The sequence below is a fragment of the Clarias gariepinus genome, chromosome 2, assembly GCF_024256425.1.
Source record: "Clarias gariepinus isolate MV-2021 ecotype Netherlands chromosome 2, CGAR_prim_01v2, whole genome shotgun sequence".
Classification (NCBI taxonomy): domain Eukaryota; kingdom Metazoa; phylum Chordata; class Actinopteri; order Siluriformes; family Clariidae; genus Clarias; species Clarias gariepinus.
This window is the reverse complement of record NC_071101.1, coordinates 32,190,180-32,212,114: the sequence shown is the minus strand read 5'-3', so window position 1 is coordinate 32,212,114 and position 21,935 is coordinate 32,190,180. Positions and strand designations below refer to the sequence as shown.

The window sequence follows — 21,935 nt, the reverse complement described above, 5'->3', positions numbered from 1 at the left end:
GTGTTATTTTCAAAACCTTAGGCCAGGCTGCACATAAAAATGTCCTGTTTAATGATCGAGTCTCAAGTCTGCCTTACTTTCCCGCTAGGGGGTGCTACAGGACAAGGTTTTATTAGAAATGACGCGTTTTATTTTTTTTCTCTCTCATAAAGTTAAAACTACATACGGGTTTCAGATAAACGTTTTGATAACATGCACCGTTTTTATTTGTGTATGTACATATAATTTCTTCAATTAACAGCATTAAAAGTATTATTAGTAGTATTATTTCTTTAAATAAGTACCACGGAGGTGTGTTTATGAGTAGAGTCATGCATAAGCCCCGCCCCTTTCCCGCCTCACCCTCAGTGTGCGGTGCATTTTGGGAAACTGAGTCCTACATCCTGAATAATTAAAGCACCATTTGTCGTGAGCAAGATGCCGGCCGTGCACAAGTTACTGCTGGAGGAAGCGCTACAGGACAGCCCGCAGGTAGGAGAAGCGCCGTGATCATGAGCATGATGATGCTGTGTGTGTGTGTGTGTGTGTGTGTGTGTGTAATGGCGGTTAGACGTTTCTTGTGTAGAGTTGCAGTCATGGTGAACTGAGTGTGAACACTCCTGCGTTACACTGCAGCTGTAAGTGCACTCACTCTGTGTTTATAAACAGGTGTGTGATGGTGCGGGGTAGATCAGTAAACACAGGGTGTGTTATCTGACCGCACACACACACACACACACACAGAGCCACATCCCAGCTTGTTTACGAACTGACAGCTCTTGTTCTCACGGCCTGCTTCATGCGCTTCTGGGTGTATAGCAGTAAAATCAAGTGTGTGTGTGTGTGTGTGTGTGGTCAGACAGCTAGGTACAGGGACACTGAGAAGGCCCTCAAGAGCTTGTCACTGTTTACATTGTGTTTGTTTGTGTGTGTGTGTGTGTGTGTGTGTGTCAACAAGTACAGCATCATCAACACCATCATACACACAACACTGTATAATAAATATAAACACTGTCTAATCTACCTACAGTACTCACATCCTTTTGCATATATATTTGTATTACAGATGCAATGGCATTACATTTCTGCATGTTAATCTACAAGCAGTAATTCATAATTATTTATTATTATTATTATTATTATTTACAGCATTTGAGGGTTAAGGACCGTGCTTAAGGGCCCAACAGTGGCAACTTGGTGGTGTTGGGGTTTGAACTTGTCATTTTCTGATCAGTAGCCTAATGCCTTAACCACCAATCCACCCCTACACCCCATAATGACATTTTTGGAGTTCCCACTCACTATCGTTGCGATTAATCGAATACAGTTTGGTGCCCGGGTGGTCCTGAGTCTGGGTTTGATTTCCGCTGCATCTCTGTAGGGTCTAAGTTTGCATGACCTCCTTGTGCTTGGTGGGTTTCCTCTGGGTCCTCTGGTTTCCTCCTACAGTCTAAAGACATTGGTTAATTGGCATTCCCAATAAAAATGCTACTACACAGCAATAAAGTGCTAAGGTGAAACACCTGTGAGATTTTACCATTTAATTAATTGGGAAACGACTGCCTCTGAATCACATTGTGCCCAATGACTGCCTCCGATTTGCTATAAAATGACCACGGATAACCATGGATAGTCCTAGAAGATATACTGTAGACCTAAAGTATGCGTTCAACATATTAACTCACTCCCTTGTCTTCTATACCGCTTTATCCTGTATTCAAGGTCATGGGGGCCTGGAGCCTATCCCAGGAGGCTTAGGGCACGAGGCAGTGTACACCCTGGACAGGGTGCCAATCCATCACAGGGCACACACACACGCTCATTACAAGCAATTTGGAAGCGCCAATTAGCCTAACCTGCATCTTTGGACCGTGGGAGGAAACCAGAGTACCCGGAGGAAACCCACCAAGCGCAGGGAGAACATGCAAACTCTATGCACACAGAGACGGGAATCGAACCTGGACCCTGGAGATGCAAGGCGACAGTGCTTACCACTACACCATCAAGCATAATGCTAAACTGTCACTTTCAGCACTTTCACTTTCCGATTTGTGGAAGAAATATGGTTGGACAAAAAAAAAAAAAAAACACTTAAACACTTGAAGTTAAAAGTAAGAGAATTTTCATATGCACACTACTTAAAGAGAACTCACAGGGACTAAACAGCTGTGCTACTGAACAGCTGTGTGGCCATAAGAAAACCACTTATTAGCCACTATTAAAGAAAAAAAAAGGCTTTAGTTTCAAGGAAGCATAAAGATTGGATAGCTTGGATTTTGGAGCAATGGAAAAACTTAATGTGGTCTGATGAGTCCAGAATGACACTATTTCAGAGAGTTGGGCGTGTCAGGGTAAGAAGGTAGGCACACATGAAGCGATGTACCCATTATTCATAGCAGCCCCTGGAGTCAGTGTTATGATCTAAAGTTGCTTCAGTTTGTCAGATCTAGCCTCAGCAACATTATGTGGCAATAAATGCCACATAAAGTCAGCTGATGACCTGAATGTACTGAATGACCAGATTATCACATATATGGAGTTCTTTTTCCCTGACGGCACAGGGATTTTCCAGGACTCAAACTTTAAGAGTGGTTCTGGGAGCATGAGGAATCATTTCCTCACATGAAGTGGCCACCGAATTATGTGTAAAACTAAAGGTGATTAAATAAAATTAGTGTGTCATTTTTGGCCAGGTGGTGTAAATTTTCACAAAATGCGAATTTTGCTAATTTTTCCTTTACTACATCATTTGGACATTTAGAGAAGTACAACTAGGCCCACTGTTGCTTTTCATGTTGGAGACAATGATCTGGCTAAAGGTGTAGCACAGTAAGCTTCTTCATTGTGAAATGGAAGATGGGGCTAGTAGGTCAGGGTTCGTGGGCAGGGAGGTAACACAGTCTTTTAAAGATCTGCTGAAATAAGAACCATCTCATGAATACCACATTAATCAGGAGTTTATAGTAGAATGGCTGAATGGAAGCCACACCTGAGTAATAGCCATGTTGTTTACTTTAAATACGCCCAGAGCATGAGGGGAAAAAAAAAATTCTGAGCTGATAAGACAAAAGCTAACGTCTTTAGGTTCTGTAAGCATGTACTTTAGTGTAAACTGGGTACGAGTGATAGAGTGGCAAAATACAGTACCAGTCGTTAAATGTAGCATGGTGATGGAGGTGTTATGCTTTAGGGATACAAAACAATCTGCCTTATTCTCACTTTATTGGTTATTGTATGCAGAAACCTAATGGGTCTGAATACTTTCTGAACCCACTTCAGTCGGTCAAATCCAGCTACACAGCCTTACATTATATTCTTTTAAAGTGCACTTGGAGTTGAGTGCAAAAGTCTGGGCCCCTGGGATCTGGGTGAAAATGAAAGTATTTCTATTTGACACTTTGTTCTTGTGAGGTGATGGTGAAATATATCCTGCAGCAGGATATTAATACAAAACACATGGCAAAATGGGCTGGAGAACCTGAGCAGGTCAGCAAGGCGCTACAGTGGATAGTGTTGCTGTGATACAGATCACAGGTTCGATCTTGAGCTCAGGTTACTGCCTGCACAGAGTTTCACATGTTCTCCTTGTTTTCTCCCTCATCACCAAAGTGACTGTTAGGAGCAGTGACTTCAATGATCATTCCAGTCTTAAAGAAAAGGTTTTTGTGTATCACGTGTCAGACGCTTCTAAATCAAGAGTGTCATAACATTGTCACGTTTCCCACAAGACCTACAAGCCTCAGGTTCCAGAATCGTTTACATGTCCAGGATTCACTTCCAGAAACTGGGAGTTGACCTAAAATTTCAAAAACAAGCTTTCACCAGAATTAACTTGGAAATTTAGGGAATTAATTAAAGCATGGCTTCTACATGGGACCTTTTTTCTAACACCAAGAATGAAACCCAAATAACCAAGTGCATTGTAAATATAATTAAGTATAAATATAGTCAAGATTGATTCTAAAGCAATGGGTCTGTCCTTCTATCCGTCCGTCTGGGTTGCTTAATATGTAAACATTTCTAGTTGCAAAAGTAATTTATTTAAAGAATATTTAAACAAATGTCTGCTATCAAATCCGCAACATTATTACAATATTAATAATCCTCATCCTCTTTTAGATATATCCAGATATGCTAAAAAGAAGATATATGTTGCTGATAATAGGACTAGTTGTTTATACATTTTAATTAATTCAGCTATTCTTTAACATTGAACACCAGGTGTGAGACTGGAATACACTTTGTCAGAGCACCCCCAGTCACACGGCAGAGCAAGTTTGGAGTTGTCAATTCATCATGTTTTTGGGACGAAACCCACATGGACTTGTAGAACACGTGAAACTCTGTGCTGCCAATCTATTAAATGTTATTTAAACTAACATTTTTATCTAGTTAATCCCGATTAATCATTAATTTAAAAGCTACCATGCTGCCCTTCCACATCTTACATTTAATGTAAAAATAGTTCTCTTTGAATGTAGCATGAGAACACAATTTTTATCCAAACTCTTAGTTTTTTATGATGAAACTTGCTGTTCAGTCCACCTGGTTATGTTTCCTCAGTCATCTTCTTATCTGTGTTAAATGTGCCTTTATCACACACAAGAGGGTTGCCATGATAGTATAATGGGAAGCCATTAGGGTCAGACGTAGCCATACGGTTAAGTTGCACTAAGTAACTGAGTTATAGTTATATAGTTATATATATAATATTGACTGTGTATACTGTGTATACTGTGTATGTGTGTGTGTGTGTGTGTGTGTGTGTGTGTATTTGTGTATATATATATATATATGTATTCTTTTTCTTTGTCTTTCGGCTGTTCCCTTTCAGGGGTCGCCACAGCGAATCATCTGCCTCCATCTAACCCTATCCTCTGCATCCTCTTCTCTCACACCAACTAACTTCATGTCCTCTCTCACTGCATCCACAAATCTCCTCTTTGGACCTCTTCCTCTAGACCTCCTGCCTGGCAGTTCAAACCTTAGCATCCTTCTACCGATATATATTCACTATCTCTACTCTAAACATGTCCAAACCACCTCAATCTGGCCTCTCTGACTTATCTCCAAAACATCTAACATGAGTTGTCCCTCTGATGAACTCATTCTTGATCCTATCCATCCTTGTCACTCCCAAGGAGAACCTCAACATCTTCAGCTCTGCTACCTCCAACCCTGCCTCCTATCTTTTCTTCAGTGCCACTGTCTCTAAGCCGTAGAGCATTGCTGGTCTCACCAGTGTCCTGTACACCTTTCCTTTCATTCTCGCTGATACTCTTTTATCGCACTTTTATCAACACATCTGACACTTTTCTCCACCCATTCCAACCTGCCTGTACCCGCCTCTTTACGTCCTTTCCACACCCCCCGTTGCTCTGGACTGTTGACCCTACAGTAAGTACTTAAAGTCCTGCACCTTCTTTACCTCCGCTCCCTGTATCCTCACCGTTCCTCTTGGGTTCCTCTCATGTGCACACATGTACTCCGTCTTACTGCCGCTAACCTTTATTCCTCTGCTTTCCTGAGCGTACCTCCACCTCTCCAAATTTTCTTCCACCTGTCCCTGCTCTCTCTACAAAGCACAATGTCATCTGCAAACATCATGGTTCATGGAGACTCCTGTCTAACCTCATCTGTCATCCTGTCCATCACCAGAGCAAACAAAAAGGGGCTTAGAGACGATCCTTTCACACAAATCCACCTCCACCTTGCACTTTTCTGTCACACCTACAGCACATCTCACCACTGTCATACTGTACAGCTCTCATACATGTCCTGCACTACTCTAACATGCTTCTCTGCCACTCCAGATTTCCTCATACAACACCACAGCTCCTCTCTCTGCACCCTGTCGTACGCCTTCTCTAAATCTACAAAAACACAATGCAACTCTCTTTTTTTTTTTTTTCTTTTTTACCTTCTCTGTACTTCTCCACCAGCATCCTCAAAGCAAATAATGCACCTGATGTACTCTTTCTAGGCATAAAACCATATTGCTGCTTACAAATGCTTACCTTTGCCCTTTAACCTAGCTTCCACTACTTTTTCCCTTTATTATTTTAACAGCTTTATTGTCTGGCTCATAAGCTTTATGCCTCTGTAATTGCCACAGCTCTGCACATCTCCCTTGTTCTTAAAAATCGGCACGAATACACTTCTCCTCCATTCCTCTGGAATCTTCTCACTTTCCAAGATCTTGTTAAACAAACTAGTTAGAAACTCCACTGCCACCTCTCCTAAGCACTTCCAACCTCCATAGGTATGTCATCAGGACCAACAGCCTTTCCACTCTTCATCCTCTTCAACACCCTTCTCACCTCACTTTTACTAATATTTGCTACTTCCTGCTCCACAACAGTCACCTCTTCTACTCTTTGTTCTCTTTCGTTTTCCTCATTCATCAACTCTTTAAAGTACTCCTTCCATCTTCCCATTACCCTCCCGGCATCTGTCAGTACATTTCCATCTCTATCTTTAATCACTCTAACCTGCTGCACATCCTTCCCATCTCTATCTTTCTCCCTCGCCAACCTGTACAGATCCACCTCACCCTCCTTACTATCCAATCTAGCATACAAGTCCTCATATGCTCTTTGTTTGGCCTTTGCCACCTCTACCTTCACTTTACGCTGCATCTCCCTGTCTACTCTCTTCAGTCCTCTCAGAGTCCCACTTCTTCTTAGCTAGCCTCTTTCCCTGTATACACTCCTGGACTTCCTCGTTTCACCACCAAATCTCCTTGTCCACTTTCCCCTTACCTGATGATACACCAAGTACCCTCCTACCTGTCTCCCTGATCACATTGGCTGTAGTTGTTCAGTCAACTGAAAGCACCTCCTGACCACCCACAGACCTTCTCAACTCCTCCCTGAAGACTACACAACATTCTTCCTTTCTCAGCTTCCACCACTTTGTCCTCTGCTCTGCCTTTGTTCTCTTCACCTTCCTCATCACCAGGGTTATTTTACACACCACCATTCTGTGTTGTCTGGCTACACTCTTCCCTACCAACACTTTTCAGTTACTGATCTCTTTTCAGAATACAACGTCGACATAAGATGTAGACTACCTGAGTGCTTCTGCCTCCACTCTTATATGTCACCCTATGTTCCTGCCACTTCTGGAAGAAAGTATTTACTACTGCCATTTCCATCCTCTTTGCAAAGTCCACCACCATCTGTCCTTCTACATTCCTGTCCTGAAAACCAAACCTGCCCATCACATTTTCATCACCTCTGTTCCCTTCCCCAACATGTCCATTGAAGTCTGCACCAATCACCACTCTCTCACCTCTGGGGATGCTCTGCATCACTTCATCTAACTCACTTCAGAATGTCTTCTTCTCTTCTTACTCACATCCTACCTGCATAGCCACTAACAACATTGAACATCCGCCGTTTAATTTCCAGCTTCAGACTCATCACCCTATCTGATACTCTCTTCACCTCTAGAACGTTCCTTACAAACTCCTCTTTCAGAATAATTCATACTCCTTCTAGCCTTGCTACCTTTCCACCTGGTCTCCTGGACGCACAGTATATCCACCTTCCTCCTCTGCAACATATCAACCAACTCTCTTGCCTTCCCTGTCATAGTCCCAACATTCAAAGTCCCTATTATCACTCCTAAACTCTTGCCTTTCCTTTTCTTTCTCTGCTTTCGAAACACGCCTTCCTCCTCCTAGTTTTTCGACCAACAGTAGCCCAATTTCCACCGGCACCCTGTAGGTCAACAGCACCGGTGGCGGTCGTTGTTAACCCGGGCCGCGACCGATTTGTTATGAAAGTTTTTGTAATTTGTTATTCGCGTCATTGATTTGGCAAATGTTTTTAGGTCGGATGCCCTTCCTGACACAACCCTCTGCATTTATCTAGACTTGGGACTGGCACAAGAAGACACTGGATTGCGTCTGTGTTGGATTGCGATATGTATATATATGTGTGTGTGTGTGTATGTACAGTATATGTATGTCTGTGTGTTTGTGTGTGTTACCATCATGCATCAAAATCATGAGGTTTTCTCCATCATCCTTTTCTCCACCCTGTGTATGTCTGCTATTTTCTTTGCCAAGCTTAATTTCCTCTGTTTGTTGCACACGCTCTTACCACAATACCCTATGAAATAGTGTGAAACCCTGCTGTTTTAAGCATATCCATCATTCCATGGAGATGTGCACAAGACATAAGTTCATTAGCCAGTCCACCCGGCAAGTGAAACCTCTGATGTGCCACGTCCTGAAGTCCAATTAACATGACTGGAATGTGGCAGCCAGCATAATAAATATGACAGGCCAATTAAAGTATTAATACAGGTTATGGAGAATGGGTGTGAGGAGTAAATTTTAGTGGCTGTGGTCTTTATTCTGCTATGATAACATCTCTGGTGAGGAAGCATCTTATTTGCACATTAGGTTAAATGCATAGAAGGGCTTTGGTTTCTCTTTCTATTCCTAACAGATCATTTACTTGTGGCTCTTTAGCATATCGTGACATGGCTGGAAGCAAATATTGTTACCTGGAAACACGGGAAAGTCTCCTCACGCTTGAGTTAAGCAAGTGTCACCAAATCAGGAAGAGGAAACAGCTCTTTTCTGTTACATGTGTTTTACAAGTATGAGTTTTACAAGTATTTGTTTTAACTCAGTCAACATACGGAGATATTTGCTTGTTAAATCTAGATCACTGTCTGTACAGGTAACCTTTTGGAAGTTAAATATCACTCATCACAGTTAGCTGTCTAGTTTGTTGCTATCAAAAGATCATATGGAGTTGTCCATGTTTTATTATTTATTTAATTTACTTTTTCTTGATGTTCAAAAATGACATCGTTTTAAGATCTGAAGTTCCATTTCCAAGGTTTTAAATATCCTGAGATTATTTGTCATGATTGATTTACCAAGCGAATTTGGCTGTATGTTGTCTAGCCCATTAAAGGGGCGTAGCTGGGAGCAGCCGAAAGACTAACAACAACAGTAGGAAAAAAAAAAACAATATGTAAGTTATATAACCGAGAAAAATTTGTATATCTGGGTCAATGTATGAAGATACCGATTACTGTTAGGCGAGTATACAGTGGAACCTCGGATTACGAGTAACGCGGTTTACGAGTGTTCTGCAAAATGAGCAAAGATTTTTAATACATTTTGACTTAAAAATGAGCATTGTCTTGGTTTACGAGCACCGACTATCATGTATCACGCATGCGCTTCTGGTGACGCCAGCCGACTGCATCTTTTTGAACTGCTTGCTCATGCACCGTTAGGGGCCGGAGTAACAAACACGGAGGAAAGCGCAAGCCTCTCCTTTCGCATGCGCGAGCAGGTGACAGCATCACCAGGGGATCGAACCAGCAATCTCCGGATGATAGGGCAAGAACTTTACCACTGCGCCACTTGGAGGCCATGAGTTACCGTTATTTCTTATTTGGTTTATGAGTGTTTTGGAATACGAGCCCGCTTCCAGAACGAATTATGCTCGTGATCCGAGGTTCCACTGTACTTTGTTTTTGTTTATTTCTTTGTAAAGTAAATTACATCATAATTTTTTTAAATATATGTTGCAAAACTATTAGCCTCTATTTGAGGGTAAGAAATCGTCCCTTCTGTGTTATGTAGGTGGGACTTAAATTGTTGAGTTTGTAGCACACTGTTTCTTTAGCACAATAGTTGTTACTTATTAAATTCTGCATCATCAAATTTATGTATACATAAGTAATAAATAATAATGATGATTATAAAAAAATAAATAAAAGTATAGTTGCAAAATTGTTAGCTAGTTACCTTTAGCATCTGTGAGGTTACGATTCTGTGTTATAAAGTATTTGGTTGGCAGAATTGGATCTAGTGCTCAATTCACATAAAATTCACATCAAATCACATAAAAAACTAAAGGCTGCCTTTTATTACAGGTAATGTACATAAAGTGGAGAATTTATGTAGAGTTTATCAACAATTTAGGTATTTAAATTATTTTACCAAAAATGTATTATTTTGTATAAATATGTTTTTAGACTTAATTTTTAATAGTTGAATATTAGAATTTAAAACACAATATGTGTCATAGAGTATGATGCCAGGATTTAAATTGTGATTTGAGGATAATTTTTTACATACTTTTTTTTTTTAAGAATTTCTTTTTTCTTGCAAGTACTTTGTTTGATTCCTGTCCCAGTAGAGGCTTGCGCTTGTACGTAGTGCCGCTTTATTTACCCTTGTAGCTATGTTCATTTTACAAAAACCTAAGGTTCCGTGTAGGAATTTCAGATTTTTTGTTTTTTCATTGTCATAAGATGTAAAAGATATGAATTTTATTTTAATACAACATACATGAAATATAAGTTATGTTGTGAGTTTTCATGGCACACAGTGGACATGAACTCAGGCCATCAAAGGCACTGTACTGTACAAGTGCATGGCTGTGTCCCGTTCCATCCTCTTGAGACCCGAATGTCCTCGTATGAGGACATGACATTTATGACAACTTAATTGTCTATATATATTTATCCTTGTACCATCCTTTTCTTCCTGGTTGAAGACATTGATTAAATTTATAGTTATCAGCTATAAATAAAAAGAAACAGTCAGTACAAATTGCAATGTCAATGTACACAAGAGTAGAGTTCAGGTCTCAGGAGGCTTTAGTGCACCCTACTCATTTGTCCCTGTGCAGAAACCGTCAGTTTCCCTCTTTGACGTCACTGGCACAGACATCACTTCGTCCATGGGTTATCCTGGTATGCACCCTAAATAACCGTATCTGCTACTGGGAAAATTTCAAACTACAGAAATTTTATATTGAATAGATTACTAACCTATGTAATAATAATGGTTTATTGATAAAAATATTTTTTAAACTAAATGGAAATATTGAATTAATTACAAATTCTTATTGCAATATTGTATCGTCCTCGATAATAATAAATATATAAATAGCTTTTTAAGCTACTTGTTCCCTTTGAACTAAGCTGTTTTTCTCCTTTAGGTTTAACATTGATAAATATCCTGAGCAGTAACTACTTATGCGGTAACTACTTACCGCTTGTATTTTAAAAGATTTGTTAACTTGTAGTCACTCTCAAGCTTTTCAGCATTAATAAAAGCACAGCTAGGTTATAAAAAAGCATTAGCCGCTATAGCGTAGACAATGCAGCCTGACAGAAACTGACAAACTAGACTGTTAGGAGCTTTTAAAATTCACTGGAAAATGTTCTGCTTCTTTAGAGCGGCAGTTGTGTCTGCCACAGTTTTTAAACTTTTATGAGCCTCTTGTCCTTGGTGAACACTACTCTGAGACATAACAATGGCTTTACTGGATATATAGGGCTTTAAATGTGTCTGGATGAACTGCTGTAGGAAGCACTGGTCTTATTTAAGGTCTAACTTCTGGACCACAGAGATCGTGAGAATAAACTTCTAAGTCCTTGATGGCGGCAAGGTACCAGGTCCCGGGTTCGATTCTTGCGTCGGGCCTGCGTGCAAGGAGTTTGCATGTTTGGTGGGTTTCCTCTGCGTTCTTCGGTTTCCTCCCTCAGTCCAAAGATAAGACTGATTGGCGTTACCAAATTGCTCCTAAGTATACACATGTGAATGTTGAGCGGAGGTCCCACCACAGTCGTACTGTACAAATGGGAATAAATACAATGGTCACCAATGGCCTCCAAGATCCTAGTTGGACTACTGAGGTTCCTAGATGGATGGGGATGGAAGGATGATGGAAACTTTATTAATCCTGACTAGCAGTGATAAAAATACATTACCATATAACCAGAAGTGCAATAAGAATATGTGTAGCTGATTAGCCAAATCAGGAACAGAGAAAACACTAACATATGCAGGACAGGGATTCCTCAGGGAGCAGGGTTGGGAACCACTGCGATGGATGGATGGATAGATGGATGAATAAATGGAAAGAAATATGGATAGATAAATACAATCTAGATCGGTGAGAGACTCCTCATCAAAGACTCCTCTGGGCTCTGTCTTATTTCTGATGGACAGTGACACACTGGAAACATGTTTTATGGTCCGGGAAGTCAACATTTCAAATAGTTTTCGGAACCAAATGCTGTCATTTTCTCTGGGTCAAAGAGGAAAAGGACCATCCAAGCTGTTATCAGTGTCAGGTCCAAAAGCCAGCATCATTCATGGTATGGTGATGTGCCAGTGACCGTGGCATGGGTAAATTGCATATCTGTGAGGGCACCATTAATGTTTTTTTTTTTTTTTTTTTTTTTTGAGCAAAATAGGCTGTCATCCACATGCCATCTTTTTTTCAGAAAGATCCCTGTATTTTTCAGCAGGACAACACCAAACCACATTCTGCTCAAATTACACATGCATGACCTCTAAACACAGAGAGAATTGAGAACGTGTTGTGCATTATGAATCGCAAAATATAGTAACGAAACCCCAGACAATTGTGCAGTTGAGGATGTGCATAATGGAAGAATGGGGGAAATTTGAGAACTAGGGTTGTGAATGGATGGATGGATGGATGGATGGATGGATAATTCTACAATTGCAAATGGACTTGCGTTTTGTTTCTGTCATGATTAATAATATTTTCATCATAGTGCCCACCCCAATGTAGTTACACCTCATCTGCGTTCTCGTGATCTTCTGCTGCTGGGGTTGGCATTGAAGGCACAAATCTTCCATTTATTTTAATCTCAAGATGCCATGCTTGTATAAAAACATGAGACAGAGACTAGCAATTTCCTTCTGTGAGCTATGTTAATCCAAGTTAGCTAATTTAATAAATTGACTCGTTTCACTTTTCAAAAGAGTTTTTAAAGCTAAAATAAACATTTTGGTTTAATCTGAAAAGAGATTTAATATGAGCACTTTGCACATCATACCCAAACAGGTGACATGCCCTTGGTTTTTGGACTGCGTAAAAAGTCGGGGAGAAAAATCTACCTAAGTTTGTCTACAACACAGTCTTCATTTAATCACGTTTTTTTGTTTCTACCGTATCTGAATCAGCAATTATCTTCATTAGCCGGCTCAAATGTTTGCCTCTCGTTTGTCAAGCTGTAGTTGAGAACATCATTAAGCTCTAAACGAGATGACCTCATTAATGTGGCTGTTGTCAAAGCTGTTGACTTGGTTAACTATTGAGGAGGTTCCTAACATTAGAAATCACGTTTCAGATATAAGATTCACATCTTTAGAAACTATTTCCTTTTCCAAACACTGTAGCAGTATTATTAAATGATAAAGAGCGAGAAGTCCAGTTTAGGTTACCATTTTTAGGTGCTAAAGCATTCTTCTTATTGTCCTGATCTTGCTCTATCAGACTCTCACCTGTTTGGTTCCCTAAAATTTAAGTAAAATTGTACTATATAGATGGCATGATGGCTTAGTGGTTGTCGTCTTGCACTTTCAGGGTCCAGGTTTGATTCCTGCCTCAGGTATGCGTGTGTGCAGTTGGCATGTTCTCCTGTGCCTGGTGGGTTTCCTCTGGGAACACTGGTTTCCTCCCAGAGTCCAAAAACATGCATTGCTCATAGCGTGTGAATGAGCGTTTTCTACTGTTTTCTGATTGTTTTTTTTACTGTATTTAAATTTGTTACAGATTTGATAGATTTCCCTCTTTTAATTTTTTTTTGTAGATATTATATAAAATGACATTTAACAAATCAATTAATTTATTTATTTCGTTAAAGCAGCATTAATATTTTGCTGTAAGGCTTGGGAAAGCCTGTAAGCTATATTGTGATTAAAAGCCTCGTGATAGATGTACAGTAAGAAGTAAGAAATGGAGTTGAAGTGACAGTGTTCTGTCCTGTTTTATAATTCTAACCTAATCATATCTAAGTCAGATAACAACAGGGTTTGTTGCTCTGAACCTGATTTTGATGGATTGCTCAAGTTTTGTTCATTTTTACACCTTACCCACATTGCGCATGTGTTACTGAATCATGAACCTTTCGAATAGACTGAAAAGAGTTGTGAACTGTCAGGAGTTTGTGGGATGAGGGAAAGAGCTGAAGCATGAAACCATGATGGGATTTGCAGACATGTATAGAAAACTTTGACAGTGCTCACTAATAGATGCAGTTTCCACAAGTAAAAAAATCATATTTTTTAAAATAGATAGCATTTTTACATAGACTTTTATCCCTTGTAAAAATGTAACTTATGGTAGATGTCTCTTCAATGGTGATCGAGAATGTGCAAAACAAAATAACAAAACCGAAAACAATAACAAATTAAAATAACAAAATTAAAAACAAAATAACAAATTTAAAAACAAAATAACACATTTAAAAACAAAATAACACATTTAAAAACAAAATAGCAAATTCAAAAACTAAAAAGGATAACCAAAAACAAAATACCATAACCAAAAACAAAACAACAAAAACATATAACACAATATGTGCACAATATAACACATAAGAAAACACAACTACATATCCAGAAACAAAATACCAAAAGAGAAAACAACGATAATTCAGTCAAACCTGAAAAGGTAGGTATAGTTTGTAAATTGAAATTCTTATTGCTGATGGTGATGTGCCATCTGTCACTCAATTGTCCAATCAGCGATAAGGATGTAATTCGCAAACCACGCCTACCTTTTTTTGGCTTGTTGATTCTTACCGCTGATTGGACAAGACATCTGTCACTCAAAATATACAAGGAGTACTGCAGCCACACGGACATTTAGATGTATTTTCATCCAAGGATTCATTTCAGTATTTTAGGATTATACAGCACTTTGGTCAACTAAGTTGTGTTAAATGTGCTTTAAAAACGATTCTGACTTCACTTAATAGTACTTCTTGCATGTCTTGAGTGACAGATTTCTCATCCAATTAGGGATAAGAATTTAATTTGCAAACTATACATATCCTTTCTGGTTTGAGTAAATTGTTGTGTTTTTTCATTTGGTTTCTGGATATGTCGTTGTGTTACCTTAATTGTTATATTCGGTTTTATTTTGTTTTTAAATTTGTTATTTTGTGTTCAGTTTTGTTTTTTCATTTTTTTATTTTATTTTAGAATTTATTTCTCTCTCTCTCTCTCTCTCTCTCTCTCTCCTCCCATCCAAAGTAGGCTATGCAAATCTCTTTGTGCTCAGCTGTCTGTTGACAGAAGGGTGGAGACGAAGCCTCCCAGAACGAGTGTCTCCTTACTCATGTGTGTTGTATTCAGAATCAGGACTCATGTCATCACGTCAGGCTGTTAGGAGTCAGGTTCAACAGGTTTCCTCCCTGATCAGGGCTACACCTTCAGTTACATAACATGGCAGATATAAAACAAGTATTCCATTTGTTAATCACTTTACAAGCTTTAGAAGCTGCAAATTGTGTTTCGTTGGTTTGAGCCACACCCACCGCTCCATATCCAGAGCATCGCTGAGATGTCATGAGCTCAGGTAGTGTAATTAATAGGTATCTCTGGGATCTTAAACTTCAATAGACAATATATGAATTGAAAAGATATCATGTATATGTTCAAAATACCAGCGTGAAGTGACTGAAATAAGTTTTTTTGATGGCTGCCCAATCTGAGTCATTTTCTATGTTGGCCTCAATTGGATATACAGTATATGTGATGCGTGGTCATGACTTGAATGAGAACAGGCAGATCAGAATTCGTGTGACTTTTCACCTCTGAGCGCGTGGGGGAAGATCATATCATCGCTAGCAATAGCTGATAAAACAGCTAAAGAGCGGCATTTGGCTTTCCTCCTTTTTCTGGACTTCAATAAATACAGCTGACTAACTGCTTCTCGTCCTCCAGAGCAAAATCCCAAGCATATTTTTACTAAAATAGCATCCATTGTTTGGAATGAAAGAGTGGCCTCAGAATCTCGTGATGTATTTTTACCCAGTTGGCACGAGCAAGGGCATATCTGGAAAACCAATAGAATAGTGATTTATAGTTATGAACAGAGATTTTGGTGGAAATGAGCTGAAGCTACCTGAAACACAAAATTTATAAAATAGCTGTCCCTAAGTGTTGAAGCTAGCTACACTCAGAAATGTACACACTCATTGTTGTACCTTGTACCAGGCTGCTGGTGGTCTACTTAATTTTTATTATCTCCAAGTTACAAAACCCTGGCATGCCACAAAGACAACGTTATCTCCTCTAAAGCAGAATCACTGGAACTTGGTTAAGAACTGTCCAATACTGTATATTATTATAACCTGTCAGGATAGTGCTGAGTCTTCAATTTTGCAGAATAAAAATGTGGTCGGGGGGAATAAATCATGAAAGACCATAATCAGCGATCACTGAAACTCCTGGTGATGTTCCATCATAAAAATTGACAGTAGAAATGACATTTAATAGACAGGGTAAGAGCATTTCAGGATCCAGGATCGAGACTAAACAGCTTTGTGAGACTAATCTGCATACAGGACGTGCCTTAATTTTGACAAGGAGCATTCAGATTGTATTTTGGAGCAATGAAAAAAGGCCTGATGAGTCCAGATTGATCCTACTGTATTTAAAAAAGCGCTGGGTGCATCAGTATAAGAAGGAAAATATATGAAGTAGTGTATCATGCATAGTGCCTACTGTACAAGCCTCTGGAGGCAGTGTTATGATCTAGGGTTGCTTCACTTGGTCAAGTCTAAGCTCATTAACGATAAATTGTCAGAAGTCAGCTGATGACCTGAATGTACTGAATGACCAGGATATCACATTTATGGAGTTTTTTGTCTTCTCTGATGCCTCTGCCATATTCCTGGACTCAAAGAGTGGTTTTTGGAGCATGAACTGGTGTACATAATCATGGTGTACATAGTATACATAATGAAAGGAGTCAAAATATTAGTTTGCGACTTTTTGTTGTTGATGTTGCCCAGCAGTGTGTATATTAATTCTTCTGATTTCAATATTCTCATTTTGTATGTTTCAGACACGCACGCTGCTCAGTGTGTTTGAAGAAGATGCGAGCACTCTTACGGACTACAGCAACCAGCTCTTGCAGTCTATGCAAAGAGTGTTTGGTGCACAGGTATATATGCACGCACTCTATACACATTCATATTGCATAATGCTGTTTTTTGCTGAACTTTATTTGGAAACTCATTTTTTTCCCTCTCATTAGAACGAGATGGCGCTGGCCACTGAACAGCTCTCCAAGCAGTTACTTGAGTATGAGAAACAGGTAAAATAATTCTTTCCAATATGGTAAATAAGAGGACTGTTAACTGGTGTGACATGCTAGTGTATCTGCATTGATTGTATGCATGAACATTGATCCTTGCCTTGCAAGTTCCTGGGCAGAGCGACCTTTTCGATGATAAAATTATAGCTCTAAGAAATAAACTATAAAGAAAAAAATAACAATACCTTTTCAAACACATTTTAATGAAGTATATTGAACATGAAAATGTAAAAAAAAATACTTGATGTTAACACTAGATGTTTCTAGTGTTAAAAAGTGCAATAAATTGGAACGGTGATTAACGAATCAGTATTTAAACATAATATTTTAATATAGTATCCTTTGAAATAGTCAGAAATGCATTTATTCTTCAGCTTTACACAGAATGCTCAAAAAGGATAATATGTTCAGTCTTTACACTTATTTTTATTTGTAATAGATTTTTGAAAACCATTAATAATTTTCCTTCCACATGTGCCACTTTGTGTTGATCTATAACAAATTCCAGTTCCCATTTATGTTTGTGGTTGTAACATGACAGAATATGGAAAACTTCTAGGGGTATAAATACTTTTGCAGGGCACTGCAAATATGTTTGTTTCTTCTTCTTCTTTTTTTAATATTCAAGACTTTTTAAGTCACAACTTTTTCAAAAGCATTTGTTATTATTGTTTCAGTTGAGTTTCTAGCTGTAATGCTGTTACACTCATGTGCGCTCCTCGTGTTATCAGGCTTTCCGCACACTCTTTGAGGGCTTTCTTGGGGAATAAGCGAAGTAAATCTTGCCTTTGCATATTTTGCAAGCAGCCATTGTTTAAGCCATGTCCTTTGTGTAAAATCCAGCAGTTCCACATAAAACTTTTCTTTTCTTTCTTTCTTTTTTTTAACAAAACCAACTCATCCATGCTGCCATGTTGCACAACAAAACAAAGAGCTTAAAAGCCACCTTTTGGCTATAAATTACCATCTGGTTCTTAAAACGACTGATTAAAATTGTTTATGATGTACATGTACTGTACAGTCGTCATAGCTTCCACCTTTTAAGCTTGTGTTTCGAATCCCACCCCTTGCTGCACTACACAACACACAGCAGCTGAGGTCTTCTAACTTTAGTCATAGCAAAACACACAGTTACATCTCAAACAAACATGTAAAGGTAGGATAGAGATGTTCAACAGAGTTTTCTACCGATCCAAAGACAGAACATGAAATTTCATAGTTGAATCTTCAACTATTATTGACTAGAATTTAATTTAGCTTACATTACTAAGCTAGACTAGCTAACAAGCTCACGCTACACTATGTATACTTCTTCCACTTCCAGCTCGTGCTTGCCCAGAGCATTTGTTTACGTTTGTAAAAACTTCACAGTTTCCTGATATCTTATTACATGTAACAGTTTGCAGTAATTATTTTTTAAAGGCTCATTTATGACATCAAGGTGTCTCGAATGACAGTCGCTCGACAGCTGAACGCTAAATTATTCAGTGTTGTGGAGTTTGAGTCGTTTTCTTTGATGTTGCAGAACTTTGCTCTCGGGAAGGGAGATGAGGAGGTGATCGGCACTCTTCAACAGTTTGCCAAAACCATAAAAGAGGTAAGAGCACTACATGCTGAGTGTATGCATATGTCTACCCTGGGACTTCCAGTATGCTTGAATGATGGTGTTGAGTGGTCAGTCCATCAGATGTATAAGTGTGTGTGTGTCAGTGTGGAGACTCAGTTGGGAGGGGGATATTCAGCAGGAGCACAGGTGGAGACAGTGTGAGGTAACAGCGGGGAGGGAGCTAACAGATGCGAGGTGTTCTCCCTGCCAACAAGGTCAATGTTTCAGATGGTGTGGGCTGAAATCCTGAACTCCTGATTGTTTTTCCCCTGCCACTACAGTCTGATTAATTTTCAGAAAGAGTGTGAAGTGTTTTTTTTTTTTTTAACCCCTTTACCCCTGTATCATCAGATTCATTTGTAAAATGTCCATCTGTCTTTCTAAATTTTTCAGCTCAACTCTCTGCATGTTGATTTGGCCACTCAGATGGCTGATAGGATGGTGTTTCCCATGGTGCAGTTCAGGGAGAAGGACCTGACTGGTATGGCAGTGTTACACTCATTAAACCCTCATTAAACTCTCATTAAAATAAATTAAATGTGTTCCTTTGACACAGAGCATGGTTACATTTCTGTCTACTGCGCGCCATCTGCACTGAAGCTTTCAGTAGGAAATAATGACTCGATTCAGTTTGAAGGTTTTTCTGCTGGTATATTTAATTTTTTACAGAAATAAGCACACTGAAGGAGATATTCGGAATCGCTACTGACGGTAGGTCTTTGGATTCGCTCTAAAGTGTGAATGGAGGTATTTTTAGCTGATTAATTCCTTCCCTCACTTATTCTCTGGTTCTGTTTTTAGAGCATGAGGCCGCCATGATCAAATACAGCCGACTACCCAAGAGGAGGGAGAATGAGAAGGTGTGTATTTAAATAGAACACACTATATTGTATTCTCATGACACAATGTGGAGACGAGGAAGCTCATGTTCATACGTTGCAACGTAACATACAATCTGTAGCGATACAATAAAAATTACATTTAAAGAACCTAATGTAAAGTATTGTTCTTGTTCTGTGATATTTATCTATTTTTTTTTATTATTATTATTTTTATTTACTTTTCCCACAACTCTTTAAATCCCTTACATTATACCTTAATATTATATTGGTTTGAATAAATCAGTTTAATGTTTAATACAATATGTATCTGCCATGAAATAGCCTGGGAAGCTGATATGGGAATAAATACTAATACAAACAAACAAACAATGAAAATTATCTCATACTTAAATTTACACCCTCACATTATCTGCTTTCTGTGATTGTGTTTCATACTCCTGTGCAATATTTAAATATATATATATATATATTTTATTTTATTTTATTTTTTTTTATATACAAGCTATGTTGAATTTTACCTTTGACTGTTACACCAATGAAAAAGACACTGCAGCGTGTTTACAGGTATTGTACTGTAATAGGAGAGATAAATACACTTCCTGGTACTTCATTTGATCTTCTGTATGGTGCTCAGTTATTCCTCATTTTCCCAGAATCACTCTTTTGCAGTTTGAGTTCTGAAATATTCCTGTGCCATTATGGAGAGAAAAACTCCATAGATGTTATAACCTACTCATTCAGTACATTCAGGTCATCTGCTGATCTTGTATTATTGCCACATAACGTTGCTGAGTCTAGAGCTGAGCAACTGAAGCAGCACCTGATCATAACCCTGCCTCCAGAGGCTCGACCATTGGCCACTTGGCATGATGGGAGATCAGTTCATGCACTTCCCTTCTTACCCTGATGCACCCATCACTCTGGCCAATCTGAACTCATCAGAACACATGACCTTTTTCCATTACTCCAAAGTCTAATCTTTATGCTTCCTAGAAAAGTTAAGCCTTTTTTTGTTGATTTGCCTCACTGACATGGTTTTCACACTGTATCTGGAAATGCAGTTATTTTTATTTTTGAACATAGCTGTGATTTGTTGCACAGAGATTCAGCAATTTCAAATTTTAATGATTGGTTTTTAACCCAATTCCAGTCATTTTAAGCCTGTGATTTTATTTTTTTATTTATTGTTTAATAGCAGGCCAATAATTTGTTAACTTGCAATTATAACGTACACTGCCTCATCTGCGAGTGTGCCCTCTTGTGGTGAACAAAGTAGCAGATATGAGCTACGGAGAATATTATGCAAAACATTATCAGATAACACATTTTAATGCGCAGTTTAAATTCTTAACAGGAAATGGTCAATTAATAATTAATCATTAACATTTCTTATCTTGTAATATAAACTAGAGAATGCATCGATTATATATACAATAATATTATCAAGTTGATAACTGTAAAAAAAAATGTTTTAAATTATGGGTCTAATATCCGAATAAAACCTATTCCTATAACCTATAAATTGTAATAAATGTCAAAGATAAGAATTGAATTTTGAAAAAAAATTAATTTCTGGAAAAAATCTTTAGAGCTTGGTAATTTGTGAATAAAACAATAATAATATACCCTCGATTCACATTCACAACCTCACAAATTCGCAAGCTTTCATCTCAAGCCATCTGCAACATAAAGCGGTAATGATATAAAATTTGTGTGATTGTATGTCCGTGTGAACGTGTGTGTTGTTCCACAGCTGAAATCTGAGCTGGTTGGTGAGGTGGCATATTGTCGTAGGAAGCAGCACCAGGCCTCCATGCAGTATTACTGTGCTCTCAATGCCTTACAATACAGGAAGAGAGTAGCCATGCTGGAGCCCATGCTGGGATACACACAAGCCCAGGTCTGAAACATTTTTATCCTAAATGTGTCTAGGTAGATGTAATATGGCAGCTGATTTTTCATCATCTACTGTGGGCGAAAGAACAAAGACGGGGTTAATCGCACCGAAAAACATTATAAAGGCACTGTGAAGCTTTGAACATTGAACAGTGTATAATCCATACAGTAATTACTGTTATCTCTCCCTCACAGATCAACTTCTTTAAGAAAGGGATAGAGCTGGTCTCCAAGAAAATGGACAGTTTTCTGGCTTCTGTCAATAGCATGTCTGAGAGGTAGATTATCCTAAATAGGACTTTCAATGCAAGCAATTGTATCATGGCAATTGTGACATTTTTACATGTTCAATTTCTGCATGGAACTAGTTTTTGTTATTTTAAATTAGTTTGTTTCAGATTCTATGGAATATATATTTTTTTGTACCCCAAGCACAAGCACAGCCTTATATGCATGTAATGCAGATCGCATTTGTGTACA

At 38.7% G+C, this 21,935-nt stretch overlaps 1 protein-coding gene across 1 annotated transcript in view; it reads left to right on the top strand.

Moving 5' to 3' along the window:
* Positions 1-337: 337 nt before the first annotated feature.
* appl2 (adaptor protein, phosphotyrosine interaction, PH domain and leucine zipper containing 2) overlaps positions 338-21,935 on the top strand; it is a 36,678-nt gene continuing 15,080 nt past the window's right edge. The window contains exons 1-9 of the mRNA XM_053483918.1: positions 338-471; positions 16,860-16,958; positions 17,052-17,111; positions 18,637-18,708; positions 19,111-19,198; positions 19,387-19,428; positions 19,519-19,577; positions 21,313-21,459; positions 21,651-21,733. Coding sequence (XP_053339893.1) covers positions 418-471; positions 16,860-16,958; positions 17,052-17,111; positions 18,637-18,708; positions 19,111-19,198; positions 19,387-19,428; positions 19,519-19,577; positions 21,313-21,459; positions 21,651-21,733 — 704 coding nt within the window. The 5' untranslated portion in view covers positions 338-417. The remainder of the gene's footprint in view (positions 472-16,859; positions 16,959-17,051; positions 17,112-18,636; positions 18,709-19,110; positions 19,199-19,386; positions 19,429-19,518; positions 19,578-21,312; positions 21,460-21,650; positions 21,734-21,935) is intronic.